Here is a 24,594-nt window from a genome sequence, read left to right as displayed (position 1 = left end):
AGATGACTTGGGCCGCCATGACCACGATCTATGATCACTAGCCTTGTCATGCAAGCTTCAAGCACGTCGGAAATCAGGTAGACATGTATCTCATTTCACTTCTGTTTTCAGTTTCTGCAGTACAGGGTGTCCCGGTGTGCGAGTGGGGCAAGTATGGACACAACTGTGACCGACTATGTTCAGATCACTGTGGACTTTACCTTGGCAGAAACCTTCGACCCTGTGACAAAGCTACTGGAAAGTGTTTGCAAGGGTGTGTTCGTGGTCAGCATGGTGACCACTGTGATCAACTTTGTTGTCAGAACTGCATCAGCACCACGTGCAACCAAGGCAACGGGGGATGTACCCTCGGATGTATAGATGGATACATTGGATATTTCTGTAACACAACAACAGGTGCACAGATACAGACAACAGGTACACAGATACATTTATTAATCATATGATGGGCAGGTTTGTCGGCAGGATAAAGCCAAAGCAATTCCATTGGGGTCATATGTGGATAGATATGCAAATATCAAAGGTCAAATGGGGACTACTTTCAGTGTTTACAAACAAACATGGCCTCGCCCTTGTAACTCGAGTTAGAATTAACCATCGGGAATCTGGAGAAACTACAGGGATAATTGCTATCATCATCAAAATAATATATTACATGTAGTCTAATATACTGAAAATCATTGTCTAACTGTGACGTAGTTAAGGCATTTCACATGTTGTGTCAACTTTGTCGATATAAATTGTAAAACTATTTTGCAAGGTCACCAGCCAAGCGGGATGAGTTTCCTCTGCGGCTTGGAACTTTTTCGTCAAATTACAACAGTTAGATTTAGCCGCAATATGTTCTCCACTGCATCAGAACGAGGTTTCAGTGGGAACTGTGTTGGCTACTGTCACTGTCGGACTGACACATCACTTACCCTCTGACGTTGTATATATTATTGCGCACATTCCGGGAAAACTTGCAATGTTTAGGTAATGTTTGTGAGAGATGGAAAGAGATTTTCGAGTGCAGAACTGTAGTATGACATTATATGATAAAATGGTTATCACGCTTGTGTGTTTGGGGTTGGTAAATATCCTGTATTAGGAATAGACATTATGTAAATCTTGAAATTAACGCAAGCGTGAATTAAATGCATGAAATGCGAGAGATCTTTGTTCGCATTAATAAAACTTCGCATTGATGTCTCCAAAATGACCATAAGCAGTAAGACGGCCTCATTGCACACTTTGAATAGCGGAAATACCAACCTGAATATATACACAAACACGGTTTATTGAGCAGCAGTTGTAGCAAGTACATAAGAATGCCATTTAAAGAATACAGTTACACAATGCCCATCCGGTGAGGTATCACTGCTAGGGTCAAGAGTTCTACCCACTTGTGTCAAACTAGGCATCCTTGACCAGTCCAATCAGTGAACTGTTGTTGATTCAATTATTTTATTGCCTTTGACTTTCCTTAAGGCAAGCCAACAGAATAAACATATGAACTGTGTGTTTTATTTTAGGAAAACACTGTTTATAGTTAATACGGAAGTTCTTTATTCACTGCTAATAAGTGATGATATTTGCTGTCTGATTGAGGATTGCATTAAATGAGATGTGTGCAAGGATATGTAATGACATGTATATACAGACGTTTTGTCTGAGAGTGTTCTGACAAGCTGTGTCTGTGTTGCAGTGACCACTACCTACAGACAATGTGACTGGGGCAGGTTGTGAGCAGGGACATGTAATGACATGTATATACGGACGTTTTGTCTTATGGTGTCTTGTTAGGTGTGTCTGTGTTGCAGTGACCACTACCTACAGACCATGTGACTGGGGCAGGATGTGTGCAGGGATATGTAATGACATGTATATACAGACGTTTTGTCTGATAGTGTTCTGACAAGCTCTGTCTGTGTTGCAGTGACCACTACCTACAGACCATGTGACTGGGGCAGATTTGGGGAAACATGCGATCAAGCCTGTCCTCGAGGCTGTGCCCTGGGTTCCGACAGAAACACCAACTACTGTCAGACTGACACTGGAACGTGCACTCGGGGATGTCGGCGTGGTTGGCATGGCGAGCGATGTGAGAAGCTTTGTGGCCGGAACTGCATTGCGGATACCTGTCATCAAGGAAGTGGACATTGTACCCATGGCTGTAGAGGGAGATATACAGGAGAGTTCTGTGAAGCAGAAACAGGTAAATAGGTGGAACCCAATCACGGAACCATCCTGCTGAGTCACTGCAGCTTGAGCAGCGTCAAGTAATGTTAGGCTCTCGAGGCCAGAAAATGAATAAAATAATACTTGTTCAATTGGACAAAAGAAGATTAAAATGTCAATATAGTAAAAACCGTATGTTTCAAAAACATAATCTGTTGAATGTTAGCCGTTGAAAGTTAACGTTAGATACCTAATATTTATTCTACTTATAGTGTTTGTCTGTTACAGGTGAGGGACACAACAGACAGACTTATTAGTCATATTGTGGTTGTGTGTTGTAGGTGAGTGGCTCATTAGACACACTAATTACTCATATCGTGTTTGTTACAGGTGAGGGTCACATTGCACAGAGTATGCAGTTGATGTTATCTGTTGCGGTCTCTATCTTTTTGACAATGTGTTGCTGGAAGAGGTGAGTTTACTTTGTGTAGGTCGGGTTCTAACCTCACACTACTTCAGCATCTAGATTATGATCAACTCATTTTGTTCAGCATAACTTTAACATATTTTACATGAGTAAAATGTTGTACTAGAATCTACAAGGTTTCAGTTGTACGAACACACTAATGTTACTCTATGTTTTGCCATGATGCCATCCTTATCAGTTATAGCAATTGTATCCAGTCGTTCGCTGATGACAACTTTAATTCAGCACAAGACATGGTTTTATGAAAAATGTGAATATGTATTTGTGTGTGGTATCCAAAATTGGTTAGAGTTTAAGAGAAATGTCAAGCAGGTGCCCTGTGTTTTATGAAGCACATCTCTTTGCAGTCCACGATGTAGAAGAACGTTTGACAAAGGGTTCACGTGGCTGATAAGAAGGTAAATCTCAAGAAGACCTGTTCTTTAAAGCTCACGGTAGTATCTTCTCTATATGATTGTTGGTAGTGTTACTGAAGAGGTGGTGAGTAAGTTTATAGTAGTTCAGTCACATCACGGCGTGTCGGCTTGATGTGGGTGTAAAGCCGGAAGTGATGCAGGTCACAGACGTTTACTACTTTGTGACACCCACGGTCAGGTGCTGACAAAGCTAGACACATCATCAGAGCGATCTGGGATTATACGATCCTAGGTTTTCGCCATGCCTGAGGGACACTACTTTAGTGACACCCACGGACATGGTTATGCTGCTGACAAACCTAGACACATAATCAGGGCGATATGTTATTATACGATCCTAGGTTTTCGCCATGCCTGAGGGACACTACTTTATCGACACCCACGGACTTGGTTATGGTGCTGACAAACCTAGTCACATAATCAGGGCGATATGGGATTATACGATCATAGGTTTTCGCCATGCCTGAGTCACACTACGACGACTGACCTAACCGTGTCGCTTGTTAATGATAAACATATCACTGTTTACTTACCTCCTCTTTTATTCTTTTTCAGGAATCCAAGGTCGTGTAAGTGATGTATTACTTTTTTAATATTTTACTTGAAGCATACTTCTACACATACAAAATACAATATGTATCTAAACATGTTATAGTGCAACCATCTGGTGAACTGGTTGACTTGAGGATGTGGACGTTCTTGTTTCACTTTTTACGACTGCCCAGAATATTAAAGTTGATATTTTAGGTGCAACCTCACAGCCTTCACGCCATAAGACATTGTTATATACTATTAAAAAAGTAGGGGATTATCATTTTGCGATCATACTTGTAACAAATGCAAATGAATACGAGACAATTAATATAGATCCTTACAGAGGAAACATTTCCAGTGAAATTCGGCGCCAAACACAACAATGGCAACCCAAGGATCTGCACGTGATGCTAGTGATGATCATTGGGGTTGAACACCAGATTTGCACGACTTTGAATTTTAAGGTTATACCCACTGTGGAAGGAGATTTGATAGTGGAAACATCAGTTTAATTGTTTTGGAGCTCAGTTACCAAACGGGTGACATGCGCCGAAAGATTACGTGCCCTTGGCATGCTACAGGTTGGCACAACACAGACCGTTGTGGCACAGTCGATGAACGTTTCACAGTCTGTCATGAGCAGATTATGGTCCGGATGTGGTGCTACACATTCTGTTAACGATAGACAACGCTCGGGTCGACCAAGGGCGACAACTCATGCACAGGATCGATTTATCCGTACTTTAGCCTTGAGAAATCGTGTCATAACGGCTAATCAGATAAGAACTAGACTACAAGCAGACACTGGTGTGAGAAGTGAGTGTCCAGACGATCAGATATCGACTGCACAGAGGTCATTTACACGCCCTACGTCCTCGCGTCATTCCATGTTTGAGAGATCATCACATTAGGGCAAGACACCGTTAGTGTCGGGATCGTCAACACTGGGATAATCGACGTTGGAACAATGTAATGTTTTCAGAGGAGTCGATGTTCACTGTTGACTTCCTGGACAGGCGTAGGAGGGTGTGTCGTCGACGAAACGAACGTTTCCATGATGTTAACGTCATTAGACATGATCAATTTGAGGGTGGATCTGTAACGGTGTGGGGAGGCATCACTGCTGCTTGAAGAACGGACTTACATGTTGTTGCCGGACGTGTCACAGGCCAGTACTACCGGGACAACATCTTGGCAACCCATGTTGTGCCGTTTGCACGTTGTCATGGCCGCCAAGGACATTTAGAACACATCATATGAATATGGCGGGAACATGCATATCTGAACAATAATGTCTAAGTATTTTATTAAAGATAACACAGAAAAATTGTACAAAATACATAATACAATGTAAAAAATATTGAAATTTAAGGGAGTATGCATTCTCAATAAAAAGATCAAAATCCTGTTTGCATCTCCCTTGCATAATTCAAGTAAAATATACTATTTCAAGTAATATTTAACCCATAGATGGCACACTTAAATATGTACATTACAGCTATACTAAACTGACGACCAAAAGAAACTTTACCACTTTAAAAATTAAATTGTAAAAAATTGAAAACACAAGTGTAAACTAAATCAATGCAAAACACACCGCCAACACGTAAATGCAGAAAGTGATATTCGTCTATGACACCTTATTTTTAGGAAATGAGAATAAGTGAAAAAAAGGACAGGCCGCTTGGAGGGCCGAAACTACAAGTGTAAGAAGGTCTTTTTTAAGGATACAGACGGAATGTGAGACACTCACACTGAGAGACCACAAAAATGCTACGACTGACACCCTAAAAACGCGATCGGGGCCTGGGTATGATACAGAAGCTAGCCATCCATATTGCTAGAAGTTTTGATTGGTCAAATGTTGCTGTAGCAAACCTGATGCAAAGTTACAGACAGACCAGGGCGACATTAGACAGGCGAAGGACAGGCAGACCCAGGGTAAGTACTCCCAAAGGAGACCGGTACTGGATACTATCTTGACGTCCCCGGAATCGCTTCCTGACATTGACGTCATCAGCGACGAAGGCCTACGGGCCTATGATTAGTCAACAGACAGTGGCCAGGCGACTCAGGGCTGAAGGAATTAGGGCTCGCAGACATTACAGAAGGCAGTTATTGAATGTGTAACATCATCGTCAGATACTCAGATGGACCCATGAAAGGCAGCGTGTTTACCGCCTAAAGGGAGAACCAACGGCGACATGTTGCATGGTGGAGGTGTGTGTTATGGCGGGGGGAGGTATTAGGGGGCAGGAGAGAAAAACATTGCTCATCGTTAACGGAAATATGACATCTCAGCGTCCGATTGTCCTGCCATTTCTACAACACTTGCCACGTAGCGTCCTTCATCAGCATGACAACGCCAGACCCATACAGCCCGACTTGTACAGAACTTCCTTGCAGCCAAAAACTTCAACGTGCTTACATTTTACTTAATGCATCTTTTAGGGTTTTTAAACTTCAGTGATTTAAAACTATGGTGAAGTTTATTTCTGTCGTCCGTTTAGATGTTTCATATATTTACACATGCCACATGAATGTGGTGATGTCGGACCGAATTCTTACAGTTGTACGCTAGTTGCAATTACTGTCTGGTTACACAAAACACATTACTCTCATGTACCCACATACACACCAGACAGTATGACAAAGAGAGGAACCCCGAGCTCCCTATTGCAGCCACACTTTCATCAGACACTATGACCAGGACAGGCACCCCGAGCTCCCTATTGTAGCCACACTTTCATCAGACACTATCACCAGGACAGGAACCCCGAGCTCCCTATTGCAGCCACACTTTCATCAGACACTATGACCAGGACAGGCACCCCGAGCTCCCTATTGTAGCCACACTTTCATCAGACACTATGACCAGGACAGGCACCCCGAGCTCCCTATTGTAGCCACACTTTCATCAGACACTATGACCAGGACAGGCACCCCGAGCTCCCTATTGCAGCCACACTTTCATCAGACACTATGACCAGGACAGGCACCCCGAGCTCCCTATTGCAGCCACACTTTCATCAGACACTATGACCAGGACAGGCACCCCGAGCTCCCTATTGCAGCCACACTTTCATCAGACACTATGACCAGGACAGGCACCCCGAGGTCCCTATTGCAGCCACACTTTTATCAGACACTATGACCAGGAGAGGCACCCCGAGCTCCCTATTGTAGCCACACTTTCATCAGACACTATGACCAGGACAGGCACCCCGAGCTCCCTATTGCAGCCACACTTTCATCAGACACTATGACCAGGACAGGCACCCCGAGCTCCCTATTGTAGCCACACTTTCATCAGACACTATCACCAGGACAGGCACCCCGAGCTCCCTATTGCAGCCACACTTTCATCAGACACTATGACCAGGACAGGCACCCCGAGCTCCCTATTGTAGCCACACTTTCATCAGACACTATGACCAGGACAGGCACCCCGAGCTCCCTATTGCAGCCACACTTTCATCAGACACTATGACCACGACAGGCACCCCGAGCTCCCTATTGCAGCCACACTTTCATCAGACACTATGACCAGGACAGGCACCCCGAGCTCCTTATTGCAGCCATACCTTCATCAGACACTATGACCAGGACAGGCACCCCGAGCTCCTTATTGTAGCCACACTTTCATCAGACACCATGACCAGAACAGGCACCCCGAGCTCCTTATTGCAGCCACACTTACATCAGACACCATGACCACGACAGGCACCCTGGGCTCCCTATTGCAGCCACACTTTCATCACATATTATAACCAGGACAGGCAGCACGAGCTCCCTATTGCAGTCACACTTACATCAGACACCATGACCAGAACAGGCACCCCGAGCTCCTTATTGCAGCCACACTTACATCAGACACTATGACCACGACAGGCACCCCGAGCTCCTTATTGCAGCCACACTTACATCAGACACTATGACCAGGACAGGCACCCCGAGCTCCTTATTGCAGCCACACTTACATCAGACACTATGACCACGACAGGCACCCCGAGCTCCTTATTGCAGCCACACTTACATCAGACACTATGACCACGACAGGCACCCCGAGCTCCTTATTGCAGCCACACTTACATCAGACACTATGACCACGACAGGCACCCCGAGCTCCCTATTGCAGCCACACTTACATCATATATTATGACCAGGACAGGTACCCGGAGCTCCCTATTGCAGCCACACTTTCATCAGACACTATGACCAGGACAGGCACCCCGAGCTCCCTATTGCAGCCACACTTACATCAGATATTATGACAAGGACAGGCACCCCGAGCTCCCTATTGCAGCCACACTTTCATCAGACACTATGACCAGAACAGGCACCCCGAGCTCCTTATTGCAGCCACACTTACATCAGACACTATGACCAGGACAGGCACCCCGAGCTCCCTATTGCAGTCACACTTTCATCAGACACTATGACCTGGACAGGCACCCCGAGCTCCCTATTGCAGTCACACTTTCATCAGACACTATGACCAGGACAGGCACCCCGAGCTCCCTATTACAGTCACACAAACATCAGATATTATGACCAGGACAGGCACCCGGAGCTCCCTATTGCAGTCACACATACATCAGACAATATAACCAGGAGAGGCACCCCGAGCTCCCTATTGCAGTCACACTTACATCACATATTATGACAAGGACAGGCACCCGGAGCTCCCTATTGCAGTCACACATACATCAGACAATATAACCAGGACAGGCACCCCGAGCTCCTTATTGCAGTGACACTTACATCAGATATTATGACCAGGACAGGCACCCGGAGCTCCTATTGCAGTCACACATACATCAGACAATATAACCAGGACAGGCACCCCGAGCTCCCTATTGCAGTCACACTTACATCAGACACTTTGACCAGAACAGGCACCCCGAGCTCCCTATTGCAGCCACACTTACATCAGATATTATGACCAGGACAGGCACCCGGAGCTCCCTATTGCAGTCACACTTACATCAGACAATATAACCAGGACAGGCACCCCGAGCTCCCTATTGCAGCCACACTTACATCATATATTATGACCAGGACAGGCACCCCGAGCTCCCTATTGCAGCCACACTTTCATCAGACACTTTGACCAGGACAGGCACCCGGAGCTCCCTATTGCAGCCACACTTACATCAGACACTATGACCAGGACAGGCACCCCGAGCTCCCTATTGCAGCCACACTTTCATCAGACACTTTGACCAGAACAGGCACCCCGAGCTCCCTATTGCAGCCACACTTACATCAGACACTATGACCAGGACAGGCACCCCAAACTCCCTATTGCAGCCACACTTACATCAGATATTATCACAAGGACAGGCACCCCGCGCTCCCTATTGCAGCCACACTTACATCAGATATTATGACCAGGACAGGCACCCCGAGCTCCCTATTGCAGCCACACTTACATCAGATATTGTGACCAGGACAGGCACCCCGAGCTCCCTATTGCAGCCACAATTTCATCAGACACTTTGACCAGGACAGGCACCCCGAGCTCCCTATTGCAGCCACACTTACATCAGACACTATGACCAGGACATGCACCCCGAGCTCCCTATTGCAGCCACACTTACATCAGATATTATGACCAGGACAGGCACCCCGAGCTCCCTATTGCAGCCACACTTACATCAGATATTATGACAAGGACAGGCACCCCGAGCTCCCTATTGCAGCCACACTTACATCAGATATTATGACCAGGACAGGCACCCCGAGCTCCCTATTGCAGCCACACTTACATCAGATATTATGACCAGGACAGGCACCCGGAGCTCCCTATTGCAGCCACACTTTCATCAGACACTTTGACCGGAACAGGCATCCCGAGCTCCCTATTGCAGCCACACTTACATCAGACACTATGACCAGGACAGGCACCCCAAACTCCCTATTGCAGCCACACTTACATCAGACACTATGACCAGGACAGGCACCCCAAATTCCCTATTGCAGCCACACTTACATCAGATATTATGACGAGGACAGGCACCCCGCGCTCCCTATTGCAGCCACACTTACATCAGATATTATGACCAGGACAGGCACCCCGAGCTCCCTATTGCAGCCACACTTACATCAGATATTATGACAAGGACAGGCACCCCGAGCTCCCTATTGCAGCCACACTTACATCAGATATTATGACCAGGACAGGCACCCCGAGCTCCCTATTGCAGTCACACTTTCATCAGACACTATGACCAGGAGAGGCACCCCGAGCTCCCTATTGCAGTCACACTTACATCACATATTATGACCAGGACAGGCACCCCGAGCTCCCTATTGCAGTCATACTTACATCAGACAATATAACCAGGACAGGCACCCCGAGCTCCCTATTGCAGCCACACTTTCATCAGATATTATGACCAGGACAGGCACCCCGAGCTCCCTATTGCAGCCATACTTTCATCAGACACTATGACCAGGACAGGCACCCCGAGCTCCCTATTGCAGCCACACTTACATTAGATATTATGACCAGGACAGGCACCCCGAGCTCCCTATTGCAGCCACACTTTCATCAGACACTTTGACCAGGACAGGCACCCGGAGCTCCCTATTGCAGCCACACTTACATCAGACACTATGACCAGGACAGGCACCCCGAGCTCCCTATTGCAGCCACACTTTCATCAGACACTTTGACCGGAACAGGCATCCCGAGCTCCCTATTGCAGCCACACTTACATCAGACACTATGACCAGGACAGGCACCCCAAACTCCCTATTGCAGCTACACTTACATCAGATATTATGACGAGGACAGGCACCCCGAGCTCCCTATTGCAGCCACACTTACATCAGATATTATGACCAGGACAGGCACCCCGAGCTCCCTATTGCAGCCACACTTACATCAGATACTATGACCAGGACAGGCACCCCGAGCTCCCTATTGCAGCCACACTTTCATCAGACACTTTGACCAGGACAGGCACCCTGAGCTCCCTATTGCAGTCACACTTACATCAGACACTATGACCAGGAGAGGCACCCCGAGCTTTCTATTGCAGTCACACTTACATCAGATATTATGACCAGGACAGGCACCCCGAGCTCCCTATTGCAGCCACACTTACATCAGATATTATGACCAGGACAGGCACCCCGAGCTCCCTATTGCAGCCAAACTTTCATCAGACACTATGACCAGGACAGGCACCCCGAGCTCCCTATTGCAGCCACACTTTCATCAGACACTTTGACCGGAACAGGCATCCCGAGCTCCCTATTGCAGCCACACTTACATCAGATACTATGACCAGGACAGGCACCCCAAACTCCCTATTGCAGCCACACTTACATCAGATATTATGACGAGGACAGGCACCCCGAGCTCCCTATTGCAGCCACACTTACATCAGATATTATGACCAGGACAGGCACCCCGAGCTCCCTATTGCAGCCACACTTTCATCAGACACTTTGACCAGGACAGGCACCCCGAGCTCCCTATTGCAGCCACACTTACATCAGACACTATGACCAGGACAGGCACCCCGAGCTCCCTATTGCAGCCACACTTACATAAGATATTATGACCAGGACAGGCACCCCGAGCTCCCTATTGCAGCCACACTTACATCAGATATTATGACAAGGACAGGCACCCCGAGCTCCCTATTGCAGCCACACTTACATCAGATATTATGACCAGGACAGGCACCCCGAGCTCCCTATTGCAGTCACACTTACATCAGATATTATGACCAGGACAGGCACCCGGAGCTCCCTATTGCAGTCACACTTTCATCAGACACTATGACCAGGAGAGGCACCCCGAGCTCCCTATTGCAGTCACACTTACATCAGATATTATGACCAGGACAGGCACCCCGAGCTCCCTATTGCAGCCACACTTACATCAGATATTATGACCAGGACAGGCACCCCGAGCTCCCTATTGCAGCCACACTTACATCATATATTATGACCAGGACAGGCACCCCGAGCTCCCTATTGCAGCCATACTTTCATCAGACACTATGACCAGGACAGGCACCCCGAGCTCCCTATTGCAGCCACACTTACATTAGATATTATGACCAGGACAGGCACCCCGAGCTCCCTATTGCAGTCACACTTACATCAGACACTATAACCAGGACAGGCACCCCGAGCTCCCTATTGCAGTCACACTTACATCAGATATTATGACCAGGACAGGCACCCGGAGCTCCCTATTGCAGTCACACATACATCAGACAATATAACCAGGACAGGCACCCCGAGCTCCCTATTGCAGTCACACTTACATCAGATATTATGACCAGGACAGGCACCCCGAGCTCCCTATTGCAGTCACACATACATCAGATGTTATGACAAGGACAGGCACCCCAAGGTACCTATTACAGTCACACATACATCCGATATTATGACCAGGACAGGCACCCCAAGGTACCAATTTCGGTCACACATACATCAGATATTATGACCAGGACAGGCACTCCAAGGTACCTATTTCGGTCACACATACATCCGACATTATGACCAGGACAGGCACCCCAAGGTACCTATTACAGTCACACATACATCCGACATTATGACCAGGATAGGCACCCAAAGGTTCCTTTTTCAGTCACACATACATCAGACATTATGACCAGGACAGGCACCCCAATGTACTTATTTCGGTCACACATACATCAGACATTATGAGTGAGTGAGTGAGTGAGTTAAGTTTTAAGTCGGCAATATTTCAGCTATGTTGTGACTATCAAGATTTAAGATTATAAATACTTTGAAATGTATAAAAACCTGCCAACGACGGGCAGTAAATAACTAGACATATCACAGAGAAATATTTAAAACTAGTATTGAATCATAAAATGGACACTACGATACATAACAATACATTATAAAATCAGGCTATTGATCTCCAACAACTGAAGGTAGATCACCATACTAGGGTCCATGGGGACTTTTGCTACCTGCATGGACCCCAACCGGATTTACATCAGCCCTTCAGCTGTTGGCGATTATTGGGAAATTTATCCAAATTAAAAGAACACATATGCTACGATTAAAACTATAGTAGGAATAACATACTTTGAATATTTTGGACTTACGATACCCTCTCAGGGGGACAATAATGTTATACTACGTTGACCCCCTTCGAGGATACAGCCACTAACATTCACAGATATCAATTTATTCTACTAATGTTATAATATCATTTATTTTTATACAAAACAAATTAACAAAATTTACTAAACAACTCTATTTCCTTTAAAAAGCCAATAATTAAATGACAACTAATAGTATTAAAAAGATCCTTCATAGATGTAACCTTGAAATAGCTATCCCTTGTGATGGAAAAATCAACACAGTCAAGCAGGACATGATTGACCGTGATTCTTTCATCACAAGGGATGCAGAACGGAGGATCCTCACCTTTCAACAGATATTCATTTGTGTAACGACAATGGCCAATACGACATCGTCTTAATACGACCTCTTCAATTCTGGACTGACAACCCAAGTAGGTGTAGCCGATATTTGGCTTAATGTCATGTAATTTATTTATACCTACCTGGGTGTCCCACTTCTTTTGCATCAAATCTTGGAAGTAACATCTAATTACAGATTTGATATCGCTATAAGAGACAAGAAGTGGTGTCACAGATTTGTTGAGTGCTGCCTTCGCAGCAGCATCGGCCATTGTGTTCCCAGTGATTCCGACATGGCTGGGCAACCAACAGAAAACGATGTCGTATTGGTCAGTAGTAAGATGATTAAACAATTCAATAATTTCTATTAAAATTGGATGCGTGGAAGACATGTTTTAATAGCCTGAAGGCAAGAAAGTGAGTCTGAAAAAAAATGATGAATTATTTATGTTTAGTTTGATTGTTGATATAATTTAGTGCTGTTAGAATAGCATTTGCTTCTGCTGTGAAAAAAGAACAGTTATCTGGTAACCAGGATGTGATAGTCCTGGATCCAATGACGGTGGCGCTGGCAACAGCATCACCATCCTTGGATCCATCTGTAAATATAAATTTGTAAGTATCATATGTGCTTCGTAATTCATTATATTGCTGTTGATAAAGAAGTTGATTTGTGTCGGATTTCCTGAGTTGAGATAATGTTAAGTCCACCTCTGGCTTCACTAACTGCCATGGTGGAGAAGAGAAAAGCTGAGTCGGGGCAATGTTTCCCAGACTGATTTGCGCAGCAGAAATATCAGATTGTATTCTTATTTCAAGTGGTGGAATAAGAGACGATTTTTTATCATAGAGATTTTCGTAAAGTGGACTAAACACACAGTCATACGCTGGATTAGATTTAGTAGAACGTAATTTAGAGATATACTGTAAAGATAATTTAATGCGTCGGTGTTTAAGGGATGGCTCATCAGCCTCCACATACAAACTGTGAATAGGTGAAGTTCGGAAGGCTCCAAGACAAAGCCTCAGGCCTGGTGATGAATGGTGTCTGATAATTCTAAATTGCTCTTACAAGCTCCATCATAGATGATGGAGCCGTAATCAAGTTTAGAGCGTATAAGATCTCTGTATAGTAGGAGGAGGGTTTTCTGATCCCCTCCCCACTTGGAATTAGAGACAACTTTTAACAAGTCTAGGGCTTTCAGACATTTAGTCTTTAAGTATTTTACATGTGGTAAAAAGGTTACATGATGATCGAAAATTATACCCAAAAATTTCGCTTCTTTTACAACATTAATGGGGGAGTTATGTAATATTAGTTCTGGGTCTTTGTGAGGTTTATATTTTCTGCAAAAATGAATACAGTTAGTTTTAGATTTGGGAAATTTAAAGCCATTTTCTAAACACCATTTTTGGATTTTATTTAAACACAATTGCATTTGCCTCTCAATTGTATGCATATTCCTACCACGGCAAGAAACATTAAAGTCATCCACAAACAACGATCCATCAATTAAATCGTTTAAAACCTTTGCTAAGCTGTTGATTTTGATACCTTTTATTTTCTTAATCATGTTCCAAACCTTCGATATCGGCGTACGTGAATTTATCTTGGAGACATAATTTTGCCAAGACTGACGCTTGTTTTGTTTCAATGTACGCCGTGCTTTAGCATTTAATATTTTAAATTTATTTAAATTGTGGACCACAGGGTGGCGACGGAAATATTGTTCAGCTTTTTTCCTTGCCTTCCTAGCTAGTTTGCAATCATTGCTGAACCATGGTTTACGTATGTACATCAGCTATTTTATTTAGTTTATCAGAAAAAAGTTTTATAGGGTCGGAAACATCAAGAAAACCATCAGGTTTTACATTATCAGTGCAAAGGACTTCATACAACGGCCAGTTTGCCTTAGTAAAACTCCATCGTGATGACAGAGAAACATCAGATGGTGTCACAGCTTGTAAAATAGCAGGAAAATGGTCACTTCCACAGAGGTCATCGTGGACTGACCATTCAAATTCATTAAGTAAATTAGAATCTACAACTGACAGGTCTAAACAAGAGTAAGTGCCAGTTGCAGGATGTAGATATGTGTGAGTACCATCATTAAAAATGCACAAATCATTATTTAAGAGAAAATCCTCAAGTACCTCTCCTCTATTATTAGTGTCACTGCTACCCCAAAATGGGTTATGGCCATTCAAATCTCCCATGATAACACAAGGCGTAGGGAGTTGGTCATATAGTGCCTGAAGATCAGACTGTCGGAGAGAGTACGATGGTGGTATATACAAAGAACACAAAGTAAAAACAATATTCAATGTCACACGTACTGCAACAGCCTGAAGTGGGGTATTAAGAGGAACAGGACTGTGAATGACGCCCTGCCTCACCATAACAGAGGACCCTCCAGTTGCTTTATTCTCTGGAGCGGAAAAGCAATGGCAAGAATCGTACTGTCGTAAATCAAAATTATCTGTTGGTTTAAGGAAAGTTTCTTGTAAGCAAAATGCAGATGGTTTGAAATCCTGTATTAATAGCTGAAGATCATTGAAATTGATCCGAAGTCCTCTACAATTCCATTGGATAAAATTAGGAGAGCTACTCATGTTGGCTCAACTGGAGATCGTGAGCGGGGGGGAGGTCCATCCCCATGAACTGGGAGTGAAGGACTGACCTCCATCTCCAAAGGTTCAGACTGATTGTGAACCTTTATAGATGTGGAAGGCACCTACAAATGCTGGAGGGCCCTGGCCTTTTTTTCAATTGCTTTTTTTTCTTTAAAGACAAGTGGGCTTCGCCCTGTACTATTGCAGGGACAATTTCATGTTCAGATGAAGAATCTGCTGAAGGTGTTACAATGTCTGTCTGTGAGGCTGATGTGGAAACATTTGACAGAGAATGAAGAGACTCGGAATGGTCATTGAGAATGATTTGTTCATCAACCCAAGACAACGTTGTTTGAGACGATGTTGTTCTCATGGTAGGTCTGGCAACAGGAGCAGGAGAGGAAACTGCAGCTGAATAGGTTAAGGTTGATTTGGTGGGACGAGGCACCAACGTTTTAGCTTCAAAGTATGAAATATTGCTAGAGTGTTTGATTTTTTGATTTTTGCTTCACGATCATATAAGGGACAGGATTTGGATGAGGCCAAGTGTTCTCCGTTGCAGTTAACACACTTGAAGCAGTTGGAGTACTCAGGGCCCTCATGAGCTCCACCACAACGGGAACATACCGAGCTGTTCCGGCAAAACTTGGCCCCATGACCAAACTTTTGACATTTGAAGGATCGGATTGGATCTGGTACATATACCTCCACTCCGATGTTGAAGTATCCAGCTTTTAAATTCTTTGGAATTGATGAAAGTGAAAATGTAAACAGATAAGTGTTTAGTTTGGTAATTGTGCCATCATCTTTCTTTTTCGTAAATCCCTTTACAGCAATTACTCATTGATTTTTCAGCTCAGCTGCAATTTCCTCCTCACTCATGTCAGAAAGACAACGAGCCCTGTCTCTGACTATGCCTCTGCAGGAGTTCAGTGTCTGGTGCACTGAGACAACAACTGGAATATTCACAAACTGTTTTAATATCAAGAGATTGTCAGATTGTTGTCTCCGTGCATATTCCACTAACAGTGAACCACTTCGGAGTCGTGTTACGTTCTTCACTTCTCCACAGACGCCTTTAATGCCCAAGGAGATGGCAAATGGGTTCAGTTTTAAAGGTGTTTCATCACAATAAACCTGGGCCAAGAGTCAACAATTTCAGACGAGTCTTCATCAGACGATAAAGACTCAACATGTCTCCGTTTATTCTTTGATGAACCAGATGGAATGGGAAGAGCCATGGTGTAAGTAAATGTTTCGACATCTCTGCTCCCCACCCGCCATGGAGTGTCAACAAGGACGATGGTACAGTGGAAGCCCGCCTGCACCACCAGGGCTACAGAGATGTTATACTCCAGCAAATAGAAACGTGAATAGCTATGGAATCTGACAGAAGAAATGCCAGGCTGGTTCGCCCATGACACTTTTCTGGAGAAACACAGAATTCAGAGGTTTATAATGCCAGATTAGCCCATGAGCCACCGCCTTCTGGCATAGGATTCTAGGCAAAATTGAAATTAACAGGATCAAGTTTATGATATATCCTGATCAATATTTGGTTGATATATATCGAAATTATTCCATTTAAGTATTCCATGCACAGGGCATGGCGTGACCTGCCGATTGATAGAATCGGGGCCATCTAGGTGAAGTAAGGGTCGAAGTGGTGTGTTGGGCAAAGGAACACTGTTCCTGGCTCCAGTGCCCTCAACCACCAGAATCCCGTCCTCCACCGACACAGGGGCGCAACCAACGGCAAACAGGTTGCCCATTTCGGTCGCCTTTTACGACCAGCAGTGGGGTGCTGTGGAAACATTCTACCCCGGTTCCACACGGGGGAAGAGCTATTAGCGTTACCCAGCACTCACCACGGGGAGGTTGTTCTTCACGAGTGCCTCAGACATTATGACCAGGACAGGCACCCTAAGGTACCAATTTCGGTCACACATACATAAGATATTATGACCAGGACAGGCACCCCAAGGTACCTATTTCGGTCACACACACATCAGATATTATGACCAAGACAGGAACCCCAAGGTACCGATTTCGGTCACACATACATCAGAGATTATGACCAGGACAGACACCCCAAGGTCCCTATTTCGGTCACACATACATCAGACATGACCAGGACAGGCACCCCAAGGTACCAATTTCGATCACACGTACATCCGATATTATTACCAAGACGACACCCCAAATTACCTTTTTCGGTCACACATACATCAGATATTATGACCAGGACAGACAACCCAAGGTCCCTATTTCGGTCAAACATACATCAGACATTATGACCAGGACAGGCACCCCAAGGTGCCTATTTCAGTCACACATACATCAGATATTCTGACCAGGACAGGCACTTCAAGGTACTTATTTTGGTCACAAATACATCAGACATAATCACCAAGACCGACACCAAAATGTACTTATTTCGACCACACATACAACAGACTTCACCACCAAAACAGGCATCCCAAGGTTTATACTGCGGCGACACAGACAACAGTCTTTACCATAAAGACACGAATCATGCCTCTACACTCACGTCAGCCACACAGCAAACATACTTTATGTTACTTAAGGTGTCCACAGGCCTTTGTCTCACTCTAGTTATACAAACATAGTTTACAACAAGTTCGATACCTCCTTACTATAACCAAAAGACACACATCTAAGGTCTCTACTGCAGCCACGCGGACAACATAGTTTAACATCGAGGAAGGCACACATCAGGCCTTCACTGCAGCCACACATACAGCGGAATCACCAAGGCAACAGGCCTCTATCCTCCCTGCAGCCACACAGAGAACATACTTTGCCTTCACAACAGACAGTCCACGGGCCTCTAACCCACTGTACCTACACAGACATCAGAGTTTACAGGTACTCTACAGGTCTCACCTGCAGCTGCACAGACAACAGGCTTTAACACCAAGACAGGCACCATTATGCCTCCACTGCAGTAACACAGACAACAGGCTTAAACACCCCACGAGTTTCTACCCCCACTGAAGTCACAAACCAAGACAGGCGATCCTCATTTGAGAACAACTATAGTTTGAGCAAAGGAAAATGTGAAGGTCATGAGCCAAACGTTTCCAACCGTGTGTCAGTTAAAAAATAAAATAAATCCGGAATTAAAAATGAATGTGTTGAAAAACGAATGTGTGAATGGCACATGTTCCTGGTAGAGCAGTACATGTTTACCCTTGTCGCAAACAACTGGTATCATCACTGATTTATCAGTAGTCCATTGATATTTTCAGAGCTATTCTGCCTATATCTGCAGCAGATCATAAATACTGGTTATTCTCAATTTACATTATCTTAAACATTAAATGTTGGCATGCTAGACCGTGTTTTCATAATTTCATACAATATCAGGCATGCTCGAAGTCTTTTACAGTATTTTCACAAGGAAATCTCTGTCACATGTGTTTGCTCTGACTTGCCCCGGACTGTCAAAATTAATTTAAACCTACAAATACATCACATATACAAATACATCACATATACATATACATCACATATACATATACATCACATATACATATACATCACATATACATATACATCACATATACATATACATCACATATACATATACATCACATATACAAATACATCACATATACATATACATCACATATACATATACATCACATATACATATACATCACATATACATATACATATACATCACATATACAAATACATCACATATACATATACATCACATATACATATACATCACATATACATATACATCACATATACATATACATCACATATACAAATACATCACATATACATATACATCACATATACATATACATCACATATACATATACATATACATCACATATACAAATACATCACATATACATATACATCACATATACATATACATCACATATACATATACATCACATATACAAATACATCACATATACATATACATCACATATACATATACATATACATCACATATACATATACATCACATATACAAATACATCACATATACATATACATCACATATACATATACATCACATATACATATACATCACATATACATATACATATACATCACATATACAAATACATCACATATACATATACATCACATATACATATACATCACATATACATATACATCACATATACAAATACATCACATATACATATACATCACATATACATATACATCACCAATTGTGTTTACATCTATAGACAAGTATTTCAGCGCACCCAGACAAAGGGTTACTTACCTTTGACCATGAAAATTATCACTATTTCACCTTCTTACACCAGCATTTCGTAGACTGTGTCATTGTCCAACTTTGTTTGATATTTGGCCTGATCACCATGTATTCATATCAGCCAGGAAGCCTAGATTCAACTCCGCAACTTTCCTTTAACAGTCAATGAATTTATTTGACAATCACTAAACTACTATATATTTAGAGTTTCTGTTTCAGCCTGGAGTTACCTGAGTGAGAGGATTCGACTGCTCTCCACTGCTTCACACGGTAGGTGGCAGACGCCAACAGACAGAAAGCTCAAACCTAACCTTTCATTGAAACAGTGTAATGAATTAACAAGCTGATATAAAGCAATAGATATCATATTATCTTAATTTCAAACAGCAAGTGTACTGATAGTGTCAGTAACACACACCCACCCCCCCCCCCAACCCCCCCCCCCCCCCACCCCCCCCCCACCCCATCACACACACACACACACACACACACACACACACACACACACACACACACACACACACACCTAGCCATACACAGAATACAGCTACAGTTACTGGATGTAGAAGAAAGCATTTAAAAAATGTCACATACATCGATTATTCTTAGTTAAGTACTTAAACCTTGTCCTTAGTTTGTTGTTGTCATCCATATAGGAAGTAGTTTATGATGTATCGTTGTTCATGTCACGTATCAACACATTGAGTTTACTTTGTGGTACAGCGACTCCATCACAAGCAGACCTCGACCTCTACTACGCCAGCACAGACGGGGACCTGGAGGGAGTGAGGCGGCTCCTGTCTGCGGGTGATGTCAACATCAACTGTAGAGTGTGGGGCATGACACCGGTGATGGAGGCAGCACGTTGGGGGCACATACAGGTTGTGAAGCTCCTGGAGTGTAAAGGCGCTGATGTGTTACTGGTGGACGATGGCGGTAACAACACCCTTCACTGGGCCTGTGTGAGTGGAAACTTGGTGACGGTGAAGTTTGTCCTGTCTCTAAACGTGTTGGACATCAACAGTAGAGGAGTGGGGAGCAGGACACCGGTGATATGGGCAGCAGTGATGGGACACAGTGAAGTGGTGAAGCTCCTTATGAATGAAGGAGCTGATGTGTCACTGGTGGACGATGTCGGTGAAAGCATCCTTCACTGGGCCTGTGTGAGAAGAGACGTGAGGATTGTTCAGTCTCTGAACGTGAAGGACATCGATGTCAAGAATAACAACGGGCGGACAGCGGTTGACATGGTGATATCCATGGGACATCAGAGACTGGTGGATATCCTGGTATCCCTCGGCGCTCAGTGACGTCAGTGTCGTGTCTGTGTAGACGTTGGAGGGGGACATGTGGTGTGCCGTTCATGTCGTCGTGTTATATATTTCCGGTTTAGGTGAGAATGTTTATTGTGTTTTGGGAGAAATAAAACTTGTTAAAAATCTCTCTATATATTTTGTCGCATGATCAGGTAAGAAAATTAACTATGTGTAGATATAGATGATGTGTGATTATTGTGTAAACACCTTATCTCGTAATATTATTAGTCAGTGTCAATTGTGTGTCATGAGTGTACAATTAATCGTGAAACAGACAAAAACTGTTTGTTTATATCTCGCTGCACTCGGTGACCTCAGATAGAGCCTAAGTTGTGGATGTGGCGGCAAAGGTATAATGACGATGACGTCACACTGTTCATGACGTCACTGCATTGCGGCCAAGGCCTTGCACCAAAGTAACCGGCCGTTTTCTCTGCGAACACAGGGCGGCACAATAGAAAAGGCTTCATGCCATTTGCATACAACACATGGACTATGTGGTAGATATTATTAAACAAAGGCTGATATATACACTCTTCAAAAAAAGAAACTCACAGGTAGATTTTTAGTAAAATTATTGTACCTAATAAAGTCAATGGATTTCATTTCATATACAAATATGAAATATTGGAGCTCGATAGTCATATGTTGACGTTGTACAAAGGCCGAGGTACGAATTCTGTCCTGCGGATTTCTGCACCATTCTGCTTGTAACGCGTTGGCCAGTTGTGGGAGTGTCTGTGACGTTGACTTACACATCGATCGAGTTTATTCCAGAGGTGTTCGATTGGTTTGAGATCTGGCCAGTGCAAGACGTTGATGTTGGCATTATGAAGGTAGTCTACCGTGACGCAACCTGTGTGCGATAGAGCGTTGTCTCGGTGAAACAGCTCCCTCTAACGATCAATGCGATTTGCTCTCAAAGTTCTCTGACCCACAAACAAGTCAGATCTCGTGGTGTATGATATGTCCCCCAAACACCCTAACACTAGCCACCGAAATTGTCAAATTCACCAACACAATGTGGGGCAAAACGCTCATTTCGACGACGATAAACACGTTGTCTTCCATCTCTCCAGTGAAGAAGAAAATCGTGATTTATCGCTAAACCACACTCATCTCCAAATTCAAAGCTGTAAGGTATGGCACCAACGCAAGCGTTGCTGTCGATGGATTCGATGGATCTGTTGCAAAATAGGATGATAACTGGTCTTCTGGGTCGGATTATCGCCTCGCGAAGATGGTTTCTGACAGTCTGGTCCAATATCCTCCTCGAACCAAGGAAGCGTCATGCAGTGTCTTTAGTTGTGGCATTGCGATGACGTAGGTGGAACAGTCGAATTTAGCGATCCTGTGCAAGGGTGGTAACTCTTGGTCGGCCAGTTCTCGGACGGTCTGCAATGGAATTGAACTGTGTGTATCGGCCACAACGGTGGCAAATGTTGCTGTGGTGGACGTTGATGAGGCGTGAAACAGAACAATGCGATTCCCCACTTTGGATACGTCCTATGGAGTTGTTCCAATCGGCAGCGCTGAGTCTCGGTATTTTCGAACTTGAAAAATGTTGACAATTGAATGACAAATTATTGGCTTATACTTGCTTTTTTATAGCCACTCCCAAGAGCTACGAATGCCATAACTTGCACGTGCATTTTGCTTTACTGTTTACTCCATGATATTTCTTAACAGGTGTGAAAACAATGCCGTTTAGGACGTTGCAAATCGACAATGCCTGCCTTTTGAAGCATCGTTTGTCGAATATCAGGCCACAAACATTTTCCAATAACATATATCCAATTAATATACCAAACTTTTTGCGAAGTCAGGTTTAATGAACTACATACTACCTGTGCGTTTCTTGTTTTGAAGAGTGTACATCCTTTTAAATAAAGGCGGCGAAACCCTTTTTCCATATTGATAAGAAATATCTGCCCTAAACAGAGTCGATTGTACGAGTCTGACTATATCATGTGCATGTGTTTATCCCTCATGGTGCCTGACCGTCAGTCGCGGTTTCAAAAACGTATACATTGTATCAAAAGTGTAACAACGTTCTTATTTTTTCACACAGTGTAACCACACTGGATAACTTGCAACTAGAGTCTAGAGCTGATTGTCTTTACTACAGTATTTAAATTCAGAAAATCTCAACGGTATATATACTGCCTGGCCATCATTGAAAGTGACGGTATTCTAAGTTTGCTAATTTTGTTACATTTACTGTAATATTGAAGCACCCGAATGTGGCAAGTCAAGTCCAGTGAGCGCCCTTGTTTGAAATCTAGATCACCCCTCAATCATACCATTGTAAAGTACATCCTAACGATGATAGACATATGACATTTATGCCAGGAGAAAACATTCACTGAGAATTGTCTGTGAGTTTAAATTTACGGATAAAAAATCCCGTTGAAATTGTCAGTGTTTCTTTTTGTCAAAACAAAATTTATAAAAGTGGTCATGATTAGTTCATGCACAGATTGTTTCAAAGATTTTGTTACAATACAAACGACAGCATCTTGATGGAAATCCGGTTATTTCAGTGTCCTTGCTTTTTCATTATTGATAAAAAAACATCATCGTGGAACATTTAGTTTCAGACACAGTAAAATGATACGCTATAATGGGTTGCCAGCCAAATACGAGTTGGAAACAATGCACACAAATACATCCCAACATTTGATTTTGAATGTGTTGAATTTGAAAACGCGCTATTGCAAACATACTCACAGTGAAGCTAAATTCTCGATATTTTTGCTTGTTCCCTTCTTCGTTTCCATCAGTATATAATCTTTCCCTTTTCATCTTTTGGCCTAGATACAGCATGGAGGGAACATATATGACTTGAACTGAACAACAGTCTAAATAAACACAATGATGCATTCATCTTTCTCCTTGACGAGATATTATATACACAAAAACCAAAGTGTGTACTCATAGCTGACACAACATAACAAATCTAAGTTAAGGATTGGGATAGAATATTATCATCTAGACTTCACTGAACATCAAAAATTTGTAAATCTAAAACTAGTAAGATCTAAGAATGTAGGAAATACGAACCCTACTGTGTTATGATAAGTTATTCGATTTTCAGATGCGATTTATAATATATATGTGATACACACACAGATAAAATATATAGGAAAAATACAGCAGTCTTTTATCAAAACGGGCGAGCATGTAGGACAACTTGTTGACAAGAAATCGCGACACAACACTGATGCGAACGTGACCCGACGATCATTTCAGTTTTGGCCAGTCAATGGTTACGTGTTGATCATGAGCTTCCTGCCTAAAAATATTCATTATACCACGTTATTTTTAATGATCACAGTTATGTTTTGAATATTTTCGGTCAATCAGCATC

The 24,594-nt window shown here is 43.4% G+C and overlaps 1 protein-coding gene across 10 annotated transcripts in view; it reads left to right on the top strand.

Annotated features, from left to right (window-relative positions):
• Window positions 1-21,349, top strand: part of LOC124128310 (multiple epidermal growth factor-like domains protein 10) — a 59,814-nt gene extending 38,465 nt beyond the window's left edge. For 9 of the 10 annotated variants that reach the window (XM_048386834.1, XM_048386838.1, XM_048386833.1 and 6 more), the window contains 7 exons: window positions 112-417; window positions 1,919-2,197; window positions 2,551-2,632; window positions 2,995-3,045; window positions 3,619-3,632; window positions 20,128-20,178; window positions 20,632-21,349. In XM_048386834.1, the coding sequence (XP_048242791.1) occupies window positions 112-417; window positions 1,919-2,197; window positions 2,551-2,632; window positions 2,995-3,045; window positions 3,619-3,632; window positions 20,128-20,178; window positions 20,632-21,218 (1,370 nt within the window). In that variant the 3' untranslated portion in view covers window positions 21,219-21,349. The remainder of the gene's footprint in view (window positions 1-111; window positions 418-1,918; window positions 2,198-2,550; window positions 2,633-2,994; window positions 3,046-3,618; window positions 3,633-20,127; window positions 20,179-20,631) is intronic. The other variant, XM_048386836.1, reaches the window with a different exon arrangement.
• The last annotated feature ends 3,245 nt before the right edge of the window (window positions 21,350-24,594 follow it).

This window comes from Haliotis rufescens, unplaced genomic scaffold, assembly GCF_023055435.1.
Source record: "Haliotis rufescens isolate VD_foot unplaced genomic scaffold, xgHalRufe1.0.p SCAF_61, whole genome shotgun sequence".
NCBI classification, from domain to species: domain Eukaryota; kingdom Metazoa; phylum Mollusca; class Gastropoda; order Lepetellida; family Haliotidae; genus Haliotis; species Haliotis rufescens.
This window is presented reverse-complemented; position numbering and strand designations above follow the sequence as displayed.